At 31.6% G+C, this 21312-nt stretch overlaps 1 protein-coding gene across 2 annotated transcripts in view; it reads left to right on the forward strand.

Moving 5' to 3' along the window:
* The window catches only part of LOC127716326 (sodium- and chloride-dependent glycine transporter 1-like), a 53117-nt gene extending 37404 nt beyond the window's left edge, over window positions 1-15713 (forward strand). For both annotated transcript variants that reach the window (XM_052222490.1, XM_052222491.1), the window contains exons 12-15: window positions 2522-2621; window positions 4235-4335; window positions 10378-10545; window positions 11518-15713. In XM_052222490.1, coding sequence (XP_052078450.1) covers window positions 2522-2621; window positions 4235-4335; window positions 10378-10545; window positions 11518-11721 — 573 coding nt within the window. In that variant the 3' untranslated portion in view covers window positions 11722-15713. The remainder of the gene's footprint in view (window positions 1-2521; window positions 2622-4234; window positions 4336-10377; window positions 10546-11517) is intronic.
* The last annotated feature ends 5599 nt before the right edge of the window (window positions 15714-21312 follow it).

Raw genomic sequence — 21312 nt, forward strand, 5'->3', positions numbered from 1 at the left:
TTGACCAATTTTGTATATTTTAAATAACAAACGACTAAAGTTTCCATTAAAGTATCATTATGATTCAGCGACGACTAAAACTAAAACAATCAATTACGATTTTTTGTTTGGTTTAAAAGGTCTTAAAACATTTATAAAAGCAGAATATTAAAATAATATTTCGCTGTAAGCAGTCACCATTGTTCCATTTTGTTAAAATAAGCTGATGGATTATTGGCTTGCAAGGCATAAAAGATCAATCTCCTCAAGTTATGAATAATGACTAAACATTTAATTTATATGTGTTATGCATGGATTACTAGCAGAACAAAGAAAATTGACCTTAGACTATTACATGTTCTAACCTATCTTTGGAGTTTTACACTTACCTGTCTGTTTAAATTTATAATAAAACGGGGTCATGTGCCATCGACAGTTTTCGTAGGTAATGTCGGTAGTTTGTTAGATGCCGTCCAGTCAAGGAATACACACGAATTGTTGATTCTCTTATAACGATTCTAAACATTGTGTATTGTTCTTTATGGAATTTTAATTTGTAGTTCTGATATACATTTTAGTATATATTAAATTAGATTTTAGAGTTTGAATAATTAGATTAGAAAAATTTGGCTGCTAATGCCCCTTTAAATAAAAAGGTATGAGATGTCACATGAATTAGAAAATGAAAAAAATAATATAAATCTATCAAATAACATGCTTCAGGTTCAGCAATATTTTTTCATCAGATATAAACATATATATAATTTTGTCGTGCATATTTCCATATGGGCAGACCACTATTTCCATTTAAATGTTTAGAAAGAATGGAATAATTTTCTATTCATTCCAATTTAAGGTGCCAAATAAAGATTTTATCATACTTCTCCTTTATTATTATACAACCGGAAAATTTTGGCGGCCTTATAATGGTATGACATTGTCGTCGTCGTCGTCGTCTGAAGACATTTGGATTTCAGACAATAACTTGAGTATATGTGTATGGATCTCTTTAGGAAATTGTACCACAAGGTTCCATACCACAAAAGGAAATGTTGGGATTGATTTTAGGGGTTATTGCCCTATCTGTTTATTATGAATTAGGGGTTAAAAAGAGGCCAAAAACAAGCATTAATCTTGTTTCAGGACAATAACCTGTGTATAAGTGTACGGATTTCTAAAGAATTGTACCACAATGTTTTATACCAAATGATGAAGGTTGTGATTGATTTTGGGGGTTTTGCTCCCAACCGTTTAGGAAAAAGGGGCCAAAAACAATACTTTTTTCTAATACTGTGTATAAATTGATTATATCTTGTGACCAATTTCAATGGGATTTAATTCAAAGTCTTGAATTTTTGGGGTTCTTTAATATGCAGAATCTAACCGTGTATTTTAATTTGCGAGTTAAGGCCCAGTTTTTAAATTAGTTCACTTTGAAGTCCAAGGGAACGAAATTAAACTTTTTTTGATTGAATTTAAAATTGAATTATTGGGGTTCTTTGATATGCCAACGCTGACCTTGTATTTAGATTTTTAAATATGGGTCCGTTTTTCAAATTGGTCTAAATTTAGATCCTAAGGGTCCAAAATTAAACTATGTTTGATTTCAACAGACATTGAATTCTTGGGGTTGTTTGGTATGCTGAATCCAACCTTGTATTTAGATTTTTGACATTGGGCCCGGTTTTCCAATTGGTCATCATTAAGTTCCAAATGGTCCAAAATTAAACTTCGTTTGATTTTAACAAAAAAATGAATTCTTGGGGTTCTTTGATACGCTGAATCTAAACATATATTTAGATTTTTGATTTAGGGTCAATTTTTTGAGTTGGTCCAAATCGGGGTCAAAAGAACTTTTGTTTGATTCCATCAAAAATTGAATACTTGTTGTTCTTGCATATGCTGAATCTAACCATGTATTTAAATTTTGGATATTGGACCATAATAGGTAAATGTCCAATTTAAAAATATTAAGTTCTTAAATCACATTCATTCCGTGTCAGTAACATATGCTGTGTCAAATATTTAATCACAATCCAAATTCAGAGCTGTATCAAACTTGAATGTTGTGTCAATATATACTTGCCCCAACTGTTCAGGGTTCGACCTCTACGGTTGTGTCAAGCTGTGCCCTGCGGAGCATTTTACTTTTTATCAAATCTTTTATGTTAAAAATGAAGTATTCGGATTCTTAATGTGTACATATGCATGCATAAAGACGCCTTGACAAAAAAATATTCCTTCCTCCAATTTCTGTTGTGTCTTTGTTCACCTCTTATATTTGATGTGTTTCCCTCAGTTTTAATTTGTAACCCGGATTTGTTTTTTCTCAATCGATTTATGAATTTCGAACAGCGGTATACTACTGTTGTCTTTATTTTACAATTATGAAATCTGTATATTCATTCTATTTATATAATGAAATTATTATTATATGTAAAATAAAAAAAATAATAACCGAAAGACTGGCTATGTTTACCTGATAACTGAATGGATTAATTGACAATTTCTTCAAATATTCATAATTATATAATGGTTACAGGGAGGGATATACGTGCTGCAGATCATCGACTGGTATTGTGCTGTCTTCTCTTTGATGTTGCTGTCATTTACTGAATGTGTTATTATAGCTTGGGTATATGGTAAGTTTTCAGATTAAACCAACATTTTAATAGTTCAGTTATCGTTATGAATTGTATTATATTAATGGACGACTGAATTATTACCTATAGATCAGATCTAGTTAAGAATATCTCGTTAGCAGCTTTCAACACTTGTTTTGCTCGCTTTTTTCAATAATATTTTCAACAGGTGCAATGTCATAACTTCAAAATCAATACAAGAACGTTATGTGCTCTGACTGCATCATTACGTTAAGGCAAACAAAAGTCCATTTACATGACAGTTCGAGTACGGTTGCGTTTCTTACATTGACCCCTGTTTTTATAAATGGTCCAGCAGTAAAACTATTGTTTGTTCATTTTGCAAAATTTATAGAGAAAACATGGTAGTTCGCATATGGTTTTATTTGGTAATTTCAACCAAACTGAACTGCGTCTTGCAAATAAAAGTTTTTAAATAAGAACGAGACAACAATCAACGGATAGAAACACATACGACTATCAACAATAAACAAATGTTCTAAATAGTAACTCAAGATTTAAATCAGCATGCATCTAGTAAATTTTAGAAGAGATTAAACGTACTGTAACTTCTGATCTATTGATGTTTCATCATGTAAGTTTCGTTTTGTTCGTCCGTAAATTGTTTTATATTTTGATATTCCAATGTAGATAAAACAATTGCTGCTCCTTTTTCTCAAACACAGTTGGTCGATTAGCAGTATGTTTCTAATTCAAGTACTAACTTCTATGTAAAAGGGTTTATGTGATATTGCTGTTAATAATGGTATATTCATGGCATGTCACTTAAGTCATTAATGTAATATTTCATAATTAAAGAGATTTCAGTGAAATAATTCAAATGGTTTAATGGCGGCGGAATGCCCTTTCAATTAATTACTTCAAAGCTCTAAAGAACCTCACACACAATATTTAAAAAAACATAGTATCTGATACTGCATAATCAATGCTGACATATAAACCTCATCATGACTTGTTTAGGAAGACAAAATTGTTCACTAAATTCTGTGTTTCATTGTTAGACTTTCGTTGACAATGAAATGCTACATGGCGAACTACAGAAATGCTTTACTTCTTATTATGTATGGTTAATAAATGTGAATAGTGGCCTAGAATCCCATAAAGAATCACATTAGCAATTATCATAAATATTTGATGAAATAAAACGAGAAAAGATTAAAAAAAAATGATTTAAAATTTTGAAATACATAAAACCATAAACGTCATGATATACTTCAGAAAAAAGTAAAATCGCAAAAATACTGAACTCCGAGGAAAATTCAAAAAGGAAAGTCCCTAATCAAATGGTAAAATCAAAAGCTTAAACACATCGAACGAATTGATAACAACTGTCATATTCCTGACTTGGTACAGGCATTTTCTTATGTAGAAAATGGTGGATTGAGCCTGGTTTTATAGCTAGCTAAACCTCTCACTTGTATGACAGTCGCATCAAATTCCAGAATATTATAGTTGGATTAATGATCGGGAATGACGAATGACATCGATAAAAAAAATAAGCTTTTCTTGACTTTGAAGGACACAGAACTAGAATAGTACGAATAAGATAGGTAAAATGTTATAAGAATAATTGGTATCCATTTGTTTCACAGGTGCTGACAGATTTTTAAGTGACATCGAACTAATGATTGGATACAAACCGTCAATATGGTGGAAGATATGTTGGCAATTTATAACACCCATCGTCATTATAGTAAGTGTCTTGAATATATTCAAATATAAGCGTCTTGCTTATTTACAAACGTAAGTGTTTTGAATATATAAAAACATTAGCATTTTGAATTTTTAACCGGATTTTCGAAGGAAATATCGGTTATTGATTTGGGATGTACGGCGGGCGGGCGGGTGGTCGGGCGGGCTGACGGGCGTCTGCCAAACAGTGTCTCCTCAATAACATAAAAATGCTTTGATGAAATTTTTCCAAATTTAGATATGTTGTTCCCTGTGACTAAATGAAGGCCGAGTTCAATTTTCACGATTTTCGCTTTTCTCCTTGTTGAGTTATCGCCCTTTTTAATATCCAAAGGTGGTATTTATAATGGGATTGAGTTATTTATCTTTGTACAGAAATGGTTAGTTATACATATAAAGTTTGATTACAGTAAGTGTTTTTGAATAGTTTTCTCTTATCTTTTATCAAATTATGACTAACATATGGTAAATGTTTATACCACAATTATAATTGGAGTGACAGATTTATTTTCTGTTTCCCAAGTGCTGATGATTATAAGCTATATAGGACTGTATAAATATAGTAAGAAATTTACTGTTCGTTTTTAGACATTTTGAAGATAATTGCAGATAAGTTTTATAGATTTTTCAAAGACATTGTATTAATGATAAATACAAATTTTGGATTCTTTTTTTCTTTTCTTTGGTAAATTGTTTTAAGAATTTTGTTGTCATTTTGTTTGTTATTCTGTAAAAACTAATTTTCTGAATGTTATATATAATTTTTGTTGATGAAGTGAACTCCTTTGAAAACTAAGCTTATATTGTCTATTAATAAACATATATTTAGATTTCTGATTTTAGGCCAAGTTTTTAAGTTGGTTCAAATTGGGGTCCAAATTAAACTGTGTTTGATTTCAACATGAATTGAATATATATAGGGTTCTTTCAAATGCTGAATCTAAACATGTATTTATTAGTCCCCTACCGACGAAGTCGAAGGGGATTTTAGGTTTGCACTCCGTCCATCTGTCTGTCTGTCTGTCCGTCTGTCTGTCCATCTGTCAGTCCGGCAAATCAGTTTTCCAGACTTTTTTTCTTCGTGCTTGAAGATATTGATTTGATATTTGGTCTATTGATTTATCATGACAAGTTACAGGTCAAGTTAAATTTTCACGATTTTAGCTTTTCTCTTTGTTCAGTTAAAGTCCTTTCCCTAGAATTAAATTTTTGATGAAATACTTATTAATTAGTAGATTTCTGTTCGAAGGGAAATGACTCATTTCTTAAAAAGACAAAAAGACATTTTGGATTCTTTTCCTTTTCTTTGGTAAATTGTTTGAAGAATTTAGTGGTAGGTTTGTTTGTCATTGGCTTGAAGATATTGATTTGATAATTAGTATATAGTTTTATCATGACAAGTTACAGATCAAGTTGGAATTTTGTTCCAGTCTGATAATTTTGTGCAGAGTTATGGTCTTTGGACATAGAAAATTCACTTAAATAATCAGTTTTCAACAGTTTTTTTCGTCATGCTTGAAGATTTTGACTTGATATTTTTATGTTACGTTTACACCATGACATGTTATAGATCAAGTTAGAATTTCGTTCCATTACAATGAATTTGTAACCGGTAGGGGACTATGTATTGCCATGCAATACTCAAAGAATGCTTGTTTTCATTATTAATTAGATAATACCACATTGAGGTCCAAAGGGCCTAAATTAAACTTTTGTTTAATTTCATCAAAAATTGAATTCTTGGGTTCTTCGATATGCTGATTCTGACAATGTTTGAGTGTTAAACCATATCTAATTTAAGAGAACTTAGTCATCACTGGTTTTATTATGAAGTGAACTTCTTTAATTAGATAATAATCTATTTTTATTATCTAAAGGATATATGTCATTACATTTAAAGATGTTGACATTGATAAGTTGCATATCTGTATTAGTTTGTGATAAATGAAAGAAAAATATTTCGAACTATTAATTATATTTGATTATAATTTGAAAATAGATATACATTGTGTTACATCATATCTTATTTTAGAGAATTATTACTCATTAATCATATCTAATGTAAGAGTACTATGTTAAACCATATTTCTGTTCAAAGGGAAATAAATCAAATTTACTCCATAAGCCAGTAATGATTCACCAAAGTTTTATGCAAATTGGTTAAAGCTTTTTTAAGTTAATGTCCGACCTGTTGACGACGGACGCACAGACGGACGGACGGACAGAAGGACAGACGGACAACGGTATACCATAATACGTCCCACAAACGGGCGTATAAAAATGTAGTCATTGAGAATACGTATCAATTTTATTGTTGTGTGTGTTAATGTTTAATTTTTACATGATCCTGTTTGGGGTTCAGATATGCAAATATCATTTTCATTATTTATTAGATAATAATCTATCCAAGATATTCAATCACAATACAAATTCAGAGCTGTTTCAAGCTTAAATGTTTTGTCCATACTTGCTCTACTCTTCAGGATTTGACCTCTGCAGGAAAATCCGGTTTGCTCTCACTCGACAGCCTCTTGTTACAAATGTAAGCGTCTTGAATATATATACAAATGTAAATGTAAAATATGATTATCTTGAAAATAAACAAATGAAACATGATTTGATATTAAGAGAAAATGTTAAGTTGTGCTTGGAAATCAAATGTATCTCAAAAATAAGGAATATCTATGTAAATGAACAAAGGAGATATTGATACGTATTCTCAATGACTACATTTTTATACGCCCGTTTGTGGGACGTATTATGGTATACCGTTGTCCGTCTGTCCTTCTGTCCGTCCGTCCGTCTGTGCGTCCGTCGTCAACAGGTCGGACATTAACTCAAGAATATCTATTAACATGAGCTCCCTTTCGATTTTTATATATTTTAGATTTTACGTTTCCGAGTTACAGGGTTTCATTCATAAAAAAAGGGGGATTTTCCAGTTTTCTGACAAAAAACAAAAATGCTTTCAGCAGTTCTTATTAAACTTTGATGAATTTTTTATATCTATTGATGTAAGCTCTATTTAGAATTTTATAAATTTTACATTTTACATCTCTGAGTTATGGGGTTTTATTCATTAAAAGGGGGGATTTTCCAGTTTTCGGACAATAACTCAAAATTGCTGTCAGCAATTCTCATGAAACTTTGGTGAATTGTTTATATCTATTGATGTAAGCCCCCTTTACATTTTCATAAATTTCTATTTTGACATTGAGAATTAATTGAACTTTAATTGTTTATAGTCTGACAACAGATTTACTAAGTATTGCGCAACAGCACAGTGTATTGTACAACAGCAAGAAATCTTTAATTGAATATATATTCAATTCATATAACCAATTTCAAGTTCTTTGACTACATTTATTCAGAAACCTATAATATGTCAAATATTTAATACAATCCAAATTCAGACCTGTATCAAGCTTGAATATTGTGTCCATTTTTGCCCCAACAGTTCAGGGATGGACCTCTGCGGGCGTATCCAGCTGCGCTCAGCGAAGCAGGATTTGAAATAAAACATTTCTGTTTCTGACCAATAGTTATGCTCTGTATATTCCTTAAATAAATACACATTTATAAAAGGGCAAAATTGTAATTGAAGTCTTCCTAAAATTAAATCAGATTAAATAATTGGTTTGTTGAATCATGAAAGACGGTGCTGATATCGTGATACATTACCTGTCACATCACTCCTCATTGGTATAAATTTGTTCGGTGGGAACTCTTTATGATTTTCAGATTTATTTTTAATATTTGATCTATTTCGACTTCCATATTATTCTAAATGTTCTTTCTCAGACACACAGACGCGTATAAAGAAAGAGAAATGAGGGAACTACTTTTGACAGCACATAACATTGGTCATAGTGCATCGAAAAAATTTTCAAAAATATTTTCCGTCAGATTAATGAACAAATTTAACCCTATTTTCACAATAATAATACTTAGGCTGTGACGATTATAGTTTGTAAATTATATAACGTAAAAGAAAACACCTAAAGATAGAACATAGTAGCAAAATGCAAGGGAATTTAATATCCACAATGTCGACCTTCTTTCAATTCATACCAAAATTAACAGATGACTCCATAAGGAGTTATTGCCCTTAAGTGATGATTGTTTTCCAATTTTAGTCATTCTGCCTATTATCTTGAAAATTATATAAAAAAGACAATAACTTTAAAGAGTGAAGATGATCTTTAAAAATAACTCTCATTACTGAAACCATTCATTGCCTTATTATAGGAGTTATTGACCGCTGTAAAGGACTATTTGGCCAATTTTAGCATTAATGTTAATTATCTTAAATACTAATATAGGTAAATAGAAATATTACCCAGCATAAATGATCTATTCAAATGTCTTCAACGTGTGTAATTGGTTTTGGTTTTTAAATAATTCAGCCTCAGGCATTTATGAAGGGACATTAATTGTCGAAATATCCATCTATACTTCCTACTGGTGATAGATGATGAGATTGAAGAGAAAGGCAACATTTTTGGTCATCATTAGAATAACGACACCTTTTCTAAATAAACTATGTTCACACAAAATAACAACTTTCAATTTAAATTCCAAACATATTGATTTTTTTTTCAGAGAAGGTTTATTCAGCATGAACGTGATTTGTCAATAAAAGTAACAGTCATTCAGCTGAAATCAATCACCATAAAATCCAATTGTCTTGCAAATTATTATTTTCTTCTAAAATTCCATTTAGAGTTATTTGATTGAAACTAAACGTTATTACTTTTGTCGATAATAAAATTATATATAGAATTAATATATAAATTCAAATGACTACTGTTTATATCGGTAGGATGATTTTGCAAATGAAAATAGTTATTATGTACCGTCATTTTGATTTGATAATATTTATTCAGGAGTTGTGGTCTATTACACTTTGCATATGTTTATATTTTACATACATGTCTTGTGAATGAAACGTCTTCTTCTTTGTATGATTTCTGTCTTATTTACAAGATGTCAGAGATGTTAGATAGCTATGTATAAAATATTATGCGATTGTCATGTTTTGACGAAACAATTTATGCAAGAGGTGTGGTACTATAAACCATGTTTGTACTGATGTCTTGCGAATGCTACCTTAAGAAAACGTTAAAGTGATAAATCGCACATCTTGTAACGTTTAACACGTTCGTTCCTCATGTTTCTTTGACAACTTCAAAGGAAGTTATGACATCTTGACATTTCAAATGTCTTCGTATTTGTAAAAGTTTCCAACCCCCATGTTTTGTTTTATTAGGCAATATTTGATGTATTTGGTTTCGATGGTGTTCCCTGGCACAATTGAAGAAAAAAGCGGAGAATATGACATTCCATAAACATTTTCCTACAAATTATGAATTAACCCAATTCTAGTTCGAAAATGAATCGATCTCATAATTTCTAAGGTGCTTGGCCGTTTTGAAATATGCAAATTCATTGTCAATGGGTTTTGATGAAATTTGTCAGAAATTTATATTACTTTTTTCTACGAGATTTATTGCCACCCAAAATGTTAAAAATCAAACGTTTTAATGAAAAGCGAGCACAACAAAGTAATGCTTCTTTTCTAATGTTTGCAGAGATCATAAGTTTAGGTCCAAGTAATAATCTAAAGTGAAAGTATAAACCTGATTAACCCGATATATATGTTACGTAGATAAAATAATTTATATTCGACTATCCTATTGTAGCAGAATTTGTTACAACAGCAGTGACATGTGCAATACATATCGTTTTACGTGAAAAAAAATCCAATAATTTTCGGCAGACCAAAGTTAAGTTTTGATCTGTGAGAGCTGTTTCAATTATGCAAATTGGTGCTTTTGGGCCATCTGATTGCAACAATGTCAAGCAATTTATTCTTTTTTGCAAGTTTAATAGAAAATACTGAAATATGCAGAAGATAAAAATGGTATATTAAAATACAAATAATGACGACAAAATAAATACAATTTGAAAAAAGATAATAAACCATATTTTTATTCCTAGCAAGAGTTGATATTCAGTTATAGGTTAATGTTCTTTCTTACAGGGTGTTTGGCTGTTCAGTATAATCCAGCTGAAACCTGTGTCTTATGGTGATTATCAGTATCCTGGTTGGGCGATTGCTGCTGGCTGGATGTTAGGGTTGGCATCGATCTTACCATTACCAGCTTATATGATATATGCAATTCTTACGACTGATGGAAATATGTTACAAGTAGGTATCCGCATATTGAAATTCACAGATCAACGAGACACGAAAAATGTCTATCTGGAAAGGAATAGCTTATATTAATGGAATCTTATTTGATTTTACGAGTAACGAGTGACGGTAGTCTAAACCCAATTACAAGAACACCAGTCAACCAGCTGTATCTGTGTCGAAGTAACTGATTTTTTCATGTCACAAACTCAGATCGTTATCAACATTAAGTGCTATAATGTATGCATGTCTTCAATGGTCTTCAACTGCTGTGGTGTTTAAGGGACCAAAGTTCGGTTAAAACAAAAGAACTATTACCACCAATAACTCATACAGCTACTTTGAAACAACCAATTATACAAAAAACAACAAAATGCAATAAACGGTTTAGTTGGTGATTGATAGACAGGAATAGAAATTTTAAATTTGTTAAGTAGACAATTCATTTACAACGTAGGAACACGTATGTTGTACAAGTTTTTAACAATTATGGATTAACAAATACATATTTATACTTTTGTAAGCATGGCAAACTGATTGCTTCAAAGTCACTTGAGCATATATGCAAATTAACAAGGACTCACTCAGTGATATTTGCTACAGATGATAATAATTTAAAACGTTAGCAAAGCTCATCAGAGAGTAAAATAACATTCCCAAAGTGCTTATTGTTTTAAGAATGATAGGATATGAAATGTTAACATTGGTCTATTCTGATTTCACCGTTCTAATTATCTACTGAAGATAAAATGGTTCGTCTCTAAAATTGAGCATTATGTCAACAGTATAACTAACTGAAGACATAAAAAAACATAATGTGATCAATATATCAATATAATGAATAAAATATCTTCTAAACAAAATAAATAAAAATAAAATATTCATAAAACATAGGTTTATAATTTGAAATGCAAAGCGTGATCAATTCAATCAATAAGAGATGTGTCGTAATATCTGCTAGTCTGATATAATTATTTTCTTTTACAGCGAATAGGGATGTTACTTAAACCTAGTCCACTGTGGGGTCCAGCGGTAGAGAGATATCGAATCAAATATGAAGCCAGCAGATCATCTTTTGGTACATCAGGAGAGATATATTTTCCACCTACAATCAATTATGGAGACGACAATTGTCACCCTGATAGTGAACTTTGTGCTCTGTCGATATCCAAAACAAACCATATATCATAAATTAATACACTATAGGATGATATTGTAGCACCAAAAATCTGATTGTTTTTCTATTGTTACATTTTGTGAGAGGGGGCACTGGAGATGCCTGAATTATATCATCATTATTTTTTCATAATCTTTTTATTTCCTTAGTATTTAGTACATTGTTTGATGCAGTCGAAATCTGAACGAATATTAGAATGCACTTTTTTCACCATTGTGATCCATTTTTACACATGTAAAAAGTGTATGCATAATATCTAGAAACGATTTACATGATCGTTATTCGCGAAAAAATTCACAGACAAGACAGACCAAGACAGACCGAGACTCGTCTAAATTGACGAAAGCCTATGTACAAAAGAATTATTACAACATAAGCGTTGTCGTAAACATCAAGATAATGCAGAAGTAATGTTCTGAACATAAACCGACATCCTACGATTATTGATAAATTAATATATTACATCCTGTGAATCATCCAGCATTCAAAGCGAGAACATGAATTACACTCATTTCATAGTTAGAACGACAAATCTTACAAGAAGTCTGCCAAACTCTCTGCTTACTCGACCGCTGGATTGACTATTGTAACTTTATTTATTACATGGAATTTTATATAGTAACAGTCACCTACTTTAACTATTCCATACACTTTTATGTAGTTACCTACCACAACTTTATCGTGGGTGGTATACTAGTTTCATTATAACTTAATTTTCCTTTACAGAATAAGTCATCAGACTCACACTTAATTAAATGCATTGATATAAAGACACAATAATCAAAATAATTTAGCTTTCAAAAAAGACAATTCAATTTAAGATTTGGAGTATTTTTCAATATTTTTGAAGTACAAGAAAATAAAAAAAATAACAAACATAATTTTAGTATTGTATTTACCTATACCAACATCCGCGAAACATTGTTGATATAGTTGTAAAACCTGGCATTTTCTATGGTTCTAGTAAAGTTTGAATTATTTTGTTTTCCATTTAAAGCCTAATAGTTTCAGTTATTGTGTTGTTTTTTTTTTAGGTTTTGATGGTGTGTGAGTCTGCGGTAATTTTTCCTAAAATGAAATCAAGGGCAAGTTAGATAAAAATGCAAACAATATATTTTTGTGCTATGTGAAGTGTTCTTTTTAATTTTTTATGAATAAGTTTATCAAGGATTATCAAATAGTTTGTTCTCGAGCATCTCTGAATGACATTTATTTTCGATATTACGCATCTGGTAAATTTGGTACCGTTAAAGTTATTACTAAATAAAATGGTAATGGAAAATACTAAGCAGAAATAATATACCAAAGCAGATATTTATGTGGTACATGAAGCGTTACTAAATACGTTTTAAGAAATATATTAAGTATAAATAGTTAATTGTTAGTACAGTGGTCATGTGTGTAGTAAACTTGGTAGACTACTAATTAGACATGTCGCCTTAACTTTGAAAGGAGTAATAATTCAAATCTGGTATAGAAATATAAACATGATTCTGGGATGAGTGAACATTTAGGTATCTTCTTTGTCTTTTTTTGATAGATTAGTAAGATCGACCTGATTGTAATTTCTAACTAATATCATGATGATACTTTATAGGATGTAAATAGTCCTTACTTTGGATTTTTTTTTATTGTAAATGACATATTTAATGTGCATCTAATTAACGTGTCCATTGTTCAACCCATCAGTATTCATTCAAGGGACATTTTATTTAACATTAATCACCAGTAGACCAACAAGATTGTCATCATGACCACAATGAAGTGTTACACGTGCATCTTGTTTACGTGTGCATTGTTCAACTCATTAATACTCATTCTAGTCACATTTTATTTGGTAAAAAATTAATCACCAGTAGACCTCCAGTTGTCATTTATGTTAAAACTTATAATTTATAGATTTAATATTTCCAAATTTGTTTCAAAATAAGATTTTCGTCTGAATAGTCGTTTTTGGTATGTAAGCAGACTGTCGTTTAACCCGGTGGATATCATTGTTCGTTTTGTTAGTCTCAACGTTACATAGCTTTTACGACAAACACGTGTGACTGAAGAAAGATGTAAATATCTAGTAAAAACTGTATGCATAATATGATATTTCAAAAACAGCCAAAAAATAAATCCGAATGTCTTTTAACAAGTCGATAAATTTCAGCGTTAAAAGTTTTAGAAAAATACATCCTCTGTTTTATTTGAATAAAAAATATAATTGATAATGATATCACATGCACTATGCTTTCATTGAAGGGACCAATATTGTATATTCATGTGTGCCAATTGCCTCCATAGTTCATGATTTTACACATTAGAATATTGTAAAGTGCTCATGACCAATGAAGTAATAGGATTTTATGTTTCTCTATTTTCAAGTATGAATTAAAACATTTTGTTAATAAGGGATCATCACATTGTTTACTGACAGTTCAACACAAGGAATTTCTATATAGAAGTTAGAACTGGCCTGATGAACATTTATCAGCATGAAATAATTTCTTATTGAAAGCTCTGGAATGTCGAATTAAAATTCTGATAAATGAAACAGTATATATAACCTAAACATTTAGGTAGCAATGCATGTGCTTTCCAATACTTCGGTATAAAAGGTTGGTCAATAAATAGTTCAAATATTCCGATACAATTTAAGCAGAAATTGAAATTTATTATCGAATTTTAATTTTGTTAATTTAAATTTTAATACTTGAGTTTCAGTTAATAGCCTAATACAAATCAGTAGTATTTGATATAAAAGGGGACGTATTGAATGTGAAATTGAATGAAGTTTGAAATTCATTTATTTTAACTGTATATAAACAAAAAATTGCTTATCTAAACATTACATTGTTAACATTCAAACTCACAACTATAAAACCTAATCGTACAATTTTCAACAATTAATCGTGCTGTTGTGCCAATTAATGTCTAAAAGATGATTTAAGAAAATTTCCTCAAATTTATGAAATTCCTTACATCTCAAAGACAAGTGTAATTTGAAATGCTAAAGAATAAAATCAATTCGCACTGAGCATGAAATACATTTTTGATTTAAGACAAATAAGGATTTAATTTGAGCCATGAGCACTTTACAATATTCTTCGTTTGTAAGTGAGGATAATCCTTTTCTTACTGACTTGTTAACTCTCGTACCTGAGCATGGAGAAAAGGATTATCGTTTTAGTCAAATTATATTGTGTAGTTGTATTTATATCATTCTTTTTCAATGTAATATTTACCAAAATTATTGTATTCAGTTGAATAACAGATGAATTTCGATAGAACATTTGTCAATCAAAATATTGGACAAACATAAACTCGGCCAGTTTCGTGTGAGAAAAGTAGCCAAGTTTGTATCGATTTTTATTATGACAATGAATTTCACTGCCATTTAAAAACGTTGTGAAAACGTACTGGTAATCTTTTCCTATATGTTGTTCGGTGCTTGACTTTTGAACCGGAATTACAATTTAAGATCAATTAAGCTGATGGGCTTTCCTTTCTTTTTATGTAGTTGAAAAGCATTTTAAACAATGATAACATGCAATTAGTTATTTCATGCAGTGAATACATTGTTGTTGCAGTACGCATTATTGTGAAGAAACATTGACGTTGGTAAGGAATGGAATATAGAAAATAGTATTGGTAGTTGTGTTGTTTCCATTTTTAAGAAGTTAGCTTGCTCACTCGAATGTGGTTCTGTATGTATGTATATGCTTTAACATTACTTCCTGTGGAAGACAATTGCCGGTAGTTTATACATGAATTTTCATGTTTTTCCAGATTTTGGTTGAAAGTATATGTACTTTTTAGACGTTAAAGAAAACTTCTATTAAACAAAATTTGTTTGACTATTTGGTGTTATTACACCAAATCAGTCACCATTTCTTTAAGTAAAAGATGTAAGCAGTTTTAAAAAGGAAATTCAGAAAATAATTCTGGGTGAAATTTCATTTTTCAATGTCTTTATTTTCTCCTCGCTATTGTTTAGTATCAATAAAATATTATTGTATAACTTGTGTCTTTATGTATACACTATGTTATAGGATTAACTCATTTCCCTATAGGTTATTGATCTGTAAATAATTTCATTATAGATACCAAGATTAAATTTCGTACGCCAGTCGCGCGTTTCGTCTACAAAAGACTCATCAGTGACGCTCGAATCAAACATTTTAAAAAAAAGTACGAAGTTGAAGCGCAGTCCCAAATTCCTCAAAGTGAATCCATTTCTTGGGTAGACAACCTTTGTAAACAAATAAAACAATATTGTAAACTGTGTGCGATTAACTCACTAAATTAATAATAGTCCGATTTACAAGACATATATGGTGTTGCTGAAGTAAACAAAGCCCCAAACAATATTTTTATTTGCAAAAATCATTTTTGGAATGTCTCACTAAAGAACTTGAAATTTACAGCTAAACTAGGCATCTTACAAATACCCTACATCATGAACCAAAGGAGAGATTTTAGAAAATCACAAATCAGTCCTTCTCTCCTTTGGTATTAAAATAAAAAAAGGACGATGACAATTTCTTACTTGTATGCTGGATATCTAAACTTCACTAAAGCTTTATAAAGAACGATAGTAATCATCTTTCTAAAGTTCTTACCACCATTCTTTCTGCAGTATAAGATGGCCTTCAGAAATATTGTGATGAGATATATTTAACCAGTGGTGTCAACCGGATGTGGATTTTAAAATACTAAAGATCTACTCCGAAATGTTTAATCACATTCTTTAAAAGTTGGCAGTAATTTTAAACGTTAATTTTTTTTATACGACCGCAAAAATTAAAAATTTTTTGGTCGTATATTGGTATGACGTTGGCGTCGTCGTCGTCGTCGTCGTCGTCGTCCGGCGTCGTCCGAAGACACATTGGTTTTCGCACTCTAACTTTAGTTTAAGTGAATGGATCTCCATGAAATTTTACCATAAGGTTCAATACCACGAAAGGAAGGTTGGGATTGATTTTGGGGATTATGGTACCAACAGTTAAGGAATTAGGGGCCAAAAAGGGGCCAAAAATAAGCATTTTTGTAACTTCCAGACAATAACTTGTGTGTAAGTGTATGGATCTCTCTGACATTGTACCACAAGGTTCCATATCACATAGGGAAGGCTGTAATTGATTTTGGGGGTAATTGCCTCAAAATTTTAGGAATTAGGGGCCAAAAAAGGGGCAAAAAACAAGCATTTTTCTAGTTTCATGACAATTACTTGTGTGTAAGTGTTTGGATATTTCTTAAATTGTACTACAAGGTTCCATATCACAAAGGGAAAGCTGGAATTGAGTTTGGGGGTAATTCCCAGAAAAGTTTAGGAATTGGGGGCCAAAAAGGGGCCAAAAATAAGCATTTTTCTAGTTTCCAGAAAATTGAATTTGTAGGGTTCTTTGATATGCTGAATCTAAACATGTGTTTAGATTTTTGATTATGGGCCCAGTTTTCAAGTTGGTCCAAATCGGGGTCCAAAATTAAACTTTGTTTGATTTCAACAAAAATTGAATATATGGGGTTCTTTGATATGCTGAATCTAACCATGTATTTAGATTTTTGATTTTTGGGCCCCGTTATCAACTTTGTCCACATTGAGATCAAAAGGGTCCAAAATTAAACTTTGTTTGATTTCATCAAAAATTGAATTCTTGGGGTTCTTTGATATGCTGAATCTAACCATGTATTTAGATTTTTGATATTGGACCATAATAGGTGAATGTCCAATTTAAAATTTTTAAGTTCTTAGACCACATTCATTCTGTGTCAGAAACCTATGCTGTGTCAAATATTTAATCACAATCCAAATTCAGAGCTGTATCAAGCTTGAATGTTGTGTCCATACTTGCCCCAACTGTTCAGGGTTCGACCTCTGCGGTCGTATCAAGCTGCGCCCTGCGGAGCATTTTATTATCTCTTTACTCTATTGTTCCCCGTGCTCAATTGAAAGACTACATCGTCTGATTAATAAAACATACTTGCTGAGTTTGGTGGATTGATATTTCAGCAGATAATCGGTATTTTAATGGTTTTTTATACGACCGCAAAAAAAATTTTGTGGTCGTATATTGGTATGACGTTGGCGTCGTCGTCGTCGTCGTCGTTGGCGTCGTCGTCCTCGTCGTCGTTGGCGTCGTCGTCGTCCGGCGTCGTCGTCGTCGTCCGAAGACACATTAGTTTTCGCAATCTAACTTTAGCTTAAGTGAATGGATCTCAATGAAATTTTTTTTTTTCTTTTTTTTTCTTTTTTTTCTTTTTTTTTTCTTTTAAAATTTTCCATTTTAAGTTGGTTATTTCTGATTTATATTTAAAAGCAAATAATAATGATATGGTAGGAGATACACACCAAACAGGATGTGTAAATTATTATACAATAAGTATTGTGCAATAGCAAGAAATTTTCAATTGCACAGTATTGCACAATAGCAAGAAATCTTCAATTGCACAGTATTGCGCAATAGCAAGAAATCTTCAATTGCACAGTATTGCGCAATAGCAAGAAATATCCAATAGCACAATATTGCGCAATAGCAAGAAATTGTCAATTGTACAGTATTGCGCAATAGCAAGAAATATTCAATTGCACAGTATTGTGCAAAAGAATATACTTCGTATAAATTGCTTATTTCTTGATCAATTTCAATGGGGTTTTATTCTTGAATTCTTGGGGTTCTTTAATATGCTGAATCTAACCATGTATTAAATTTTTGGATTTTGGGCCCCGTTTTTAAATTGGTCCACATTGAGGTCCAAAGGGTCCAAAATTTAACTTTGTTTGATTTCATCAAAAATTGAATTATTGGGGTTCTTTGATATGCCGAATCTAACCATGTATTTAGATTCTTAATTTTTGGTTCCGTTTTCAAATTGGTCTACATAAAGATCCAAAGGGTCCAAAATTAAACTTAGTTTGATTTCAACAAAAATTGAATATATGGGGTTCTTTGATATGCTGAATCTAACCATGTATTTAGATTTTTGATTATGGGCCCAGTTTTCAAGTTGGTCCAAATCGGGGTCCAAAATTAAACTTTGTTTGATTTCAACAAAAATTGAATATATGGGGTTCTTTGATATGCTGAATCTAACCATGTATTTAGATTTATTATGGGCCCAGTTTTCAAGTTGGTCCAAATCGGGGTCCAAAATTAAACTTTGTTTGATTTCAACAAAAATTGAATATATGGGGTTCTTTCATATGCTGAATCTAACCGTGTATTAAGTTTTTGGATTTTGGGCCCCGTTTTTAAATTGGTCCACATTGAGGTCCAAAGGGTCCAAAATTTAACTTTGTTTGATTTCATCAAAAATTGAATTATTGGGGTTCTTTGATATGCCGAATCTAACCGCGTATTTAGATTCTTAATTTTTGGTTCCGTTTTCAAATTGGTCTACATAAAGGTCCAAAGGGTCCAAAATTAAACTTAGTTTGATTTTAACAAAAATTGAATTTGTAGGGTTCTTTGATATGCTGAATCTAAACATGTGTTTAGATTTTTGATTATGGGCCCAGTTTTCAAGTTGGTCCAAATCGGGGTCCAAAATTAAACTTTGTTTGATTTCAACAAAAATTGAATATATGGGGTTCTTTGATATGCTGAATCTAACCATGTATTTAGATTTTTGATTTTTGGGCCCCGTTATCAACTTTGTCCACATTGAGATCAAAAGGGTCCAAAATTAAACTTTGTTTGATTTCATCAAAAATTGAATTCTTGGGGTTCTTTGATATGCTGAATCTAACCATGTATTTAGATTTTTGATATTGGACCATAATAGGTGAATGTCCAATTTAAAATTTTTAAGTTCTTAGACCACATTCATTCTGTGTCAGAAACCTATGCTGTGTCAAATATTTAATCACAATCCAAATTCAGAGCTGTATCAAGCTTGAATGTTGTGTCCATACTTGCCCCAACTGTTCAGGGTTCGACCTCTGCGGTCGTATCAAGCTGCGCCCTGCGGAGCATTTTATTATCTCTTTACTCTATTGTTCCCCGTGCTCAATTGAAAGACTACATCGTCTGATTAATAAAACATACTTGCTGAGTTTGGTGGATTGATATTTCAGCAGATAATCGGTATTTTAATGGTTTTTTATACGACCGCAAAAAAAATTTTGTGGTCGTATATTGGTATGACGTTGGCGTCGTCGTCGTCGTCGTCGTTGGCGTCGTCGTCCTCGTCGTCGTTGGCGTCGTCGTCGTCCGGCGTCGTCGTCGTCGTCCGAAGACACATTAGTTTTCGCAATCTAACTTTAGCTTAAGTGAATGGATCTCAATGAAATTTTACCATAAGGTTCAATACCACAAATGGAAGGTGGGGATTGATTTTGGGGGTTATGGTACCCACAGTTAAGGAATTAGGGGCCAAAAATAAGCATTTTTGTAACTTCCAGACATAACTTGTGTGTAAGTGTATGGATCTCTCTGACATTGTACCACAAGGTTCCATATCACAAATGGAAGGCTGGAATTGATTTTGGGGGTAATTGCCTCAAAATTTTAGAAATTAGGGGCAAAAAAAGGGGCAAAAAACAAGCATTTTTCTAGTTTCATGACAATAACTTGTGTGTAAGTGTTTGGATATTTCTGAAATTGTACTACAAGGTTCCATATCACAAAGGGGAAGCTGGAATTGAGTTTGGGGGTAATTGCTCGAAACGTTTAGGAATTGGGGGCCAAAAATAAGCTTTTTTTCTAGTTTCCAGACATTAACTTGTGTTCAAGTGTATGGATCTCTCTGAAATTGTACTGCAAGGTACCATACCACAAAGGGAAGGCTGGGATTGATGATGGGGGTAATTGCCTCAATATTTTAGGAATTAGGGGCCAAAAAAGGGCAAAAAACAAGCATTTTTCTAGTTTCAGGACAATAACTTGTGTGCAAGTGTATGGATCTTTCTGAAATTGTACTACAAGGTTCCATATCACAAAGGGAAAGCTGGAATTGATTTTGGGGGTAATTGCCCAAAAAAGTTTAGGAATAAGGGGCCAAAAATAAGCATTTTTCTAGTTTCCAGACAATAACATGTGTTCAAATGTATGGATCTTTCTGAAATTGTACTACAAGGTTCCATATCACAAAGGGAAAGCTGGAATTGATTTTGGGGGTAATTGCCCAAAAAAGTTTAGGAATAAGGGGCCAAAAATAAGCATTTTTCTAGTTTCCAGACAATAACATGTGTTCAAATGTATGGATCTCTCTGAAATTGTACTGCAAGGTACCATACCACAAAGGGAAGGCTGGGATTGAGTTTGGGGGTGATGAATCATAAGGGGGTTCAAAAAATTTGGGGGGGGGGGGGATTTTTTTTTTTCTTTTTTTTTCTTTTTTTCCTTTTTTTTTTTCTTTTAAAATTTTCCATTTTAAGTTGGTTATTTCTGATTTATATTTAAAAGCAAATAATAATGATATGGTAGGAGATACACACCAAACAGGATGTGTAAATTATTATACAATAAGTATTGTGCAATAGCAAGAAATTTTCAATTGCACAGTATTGCACAATAGCAAGAAATCTTCAATTGCACAGTATTGCGCAATAGCAAGAAATCTTCAATTGCACAGTATTGCGCAATAGCAAGAAATATCCAATAGCACAATATTGCGCA

The sequence above is a fragment of the Mytilus californianus genome, unplaced genomic scaffold, assembly GCF_021869535.1.
Source record: "Mytilus californianus isolate M0D057914Y unplaced genomic scaffold, xbMytCali1.0.p SCAF_9, whole genome shotgun sequence".
NCBI classification, from domain to species: Eukaryota; Metazoa; Mollusca; class Bivalvia; order Mytilida; family Mytilidae; genus Mytilus; species Mytilus californianus.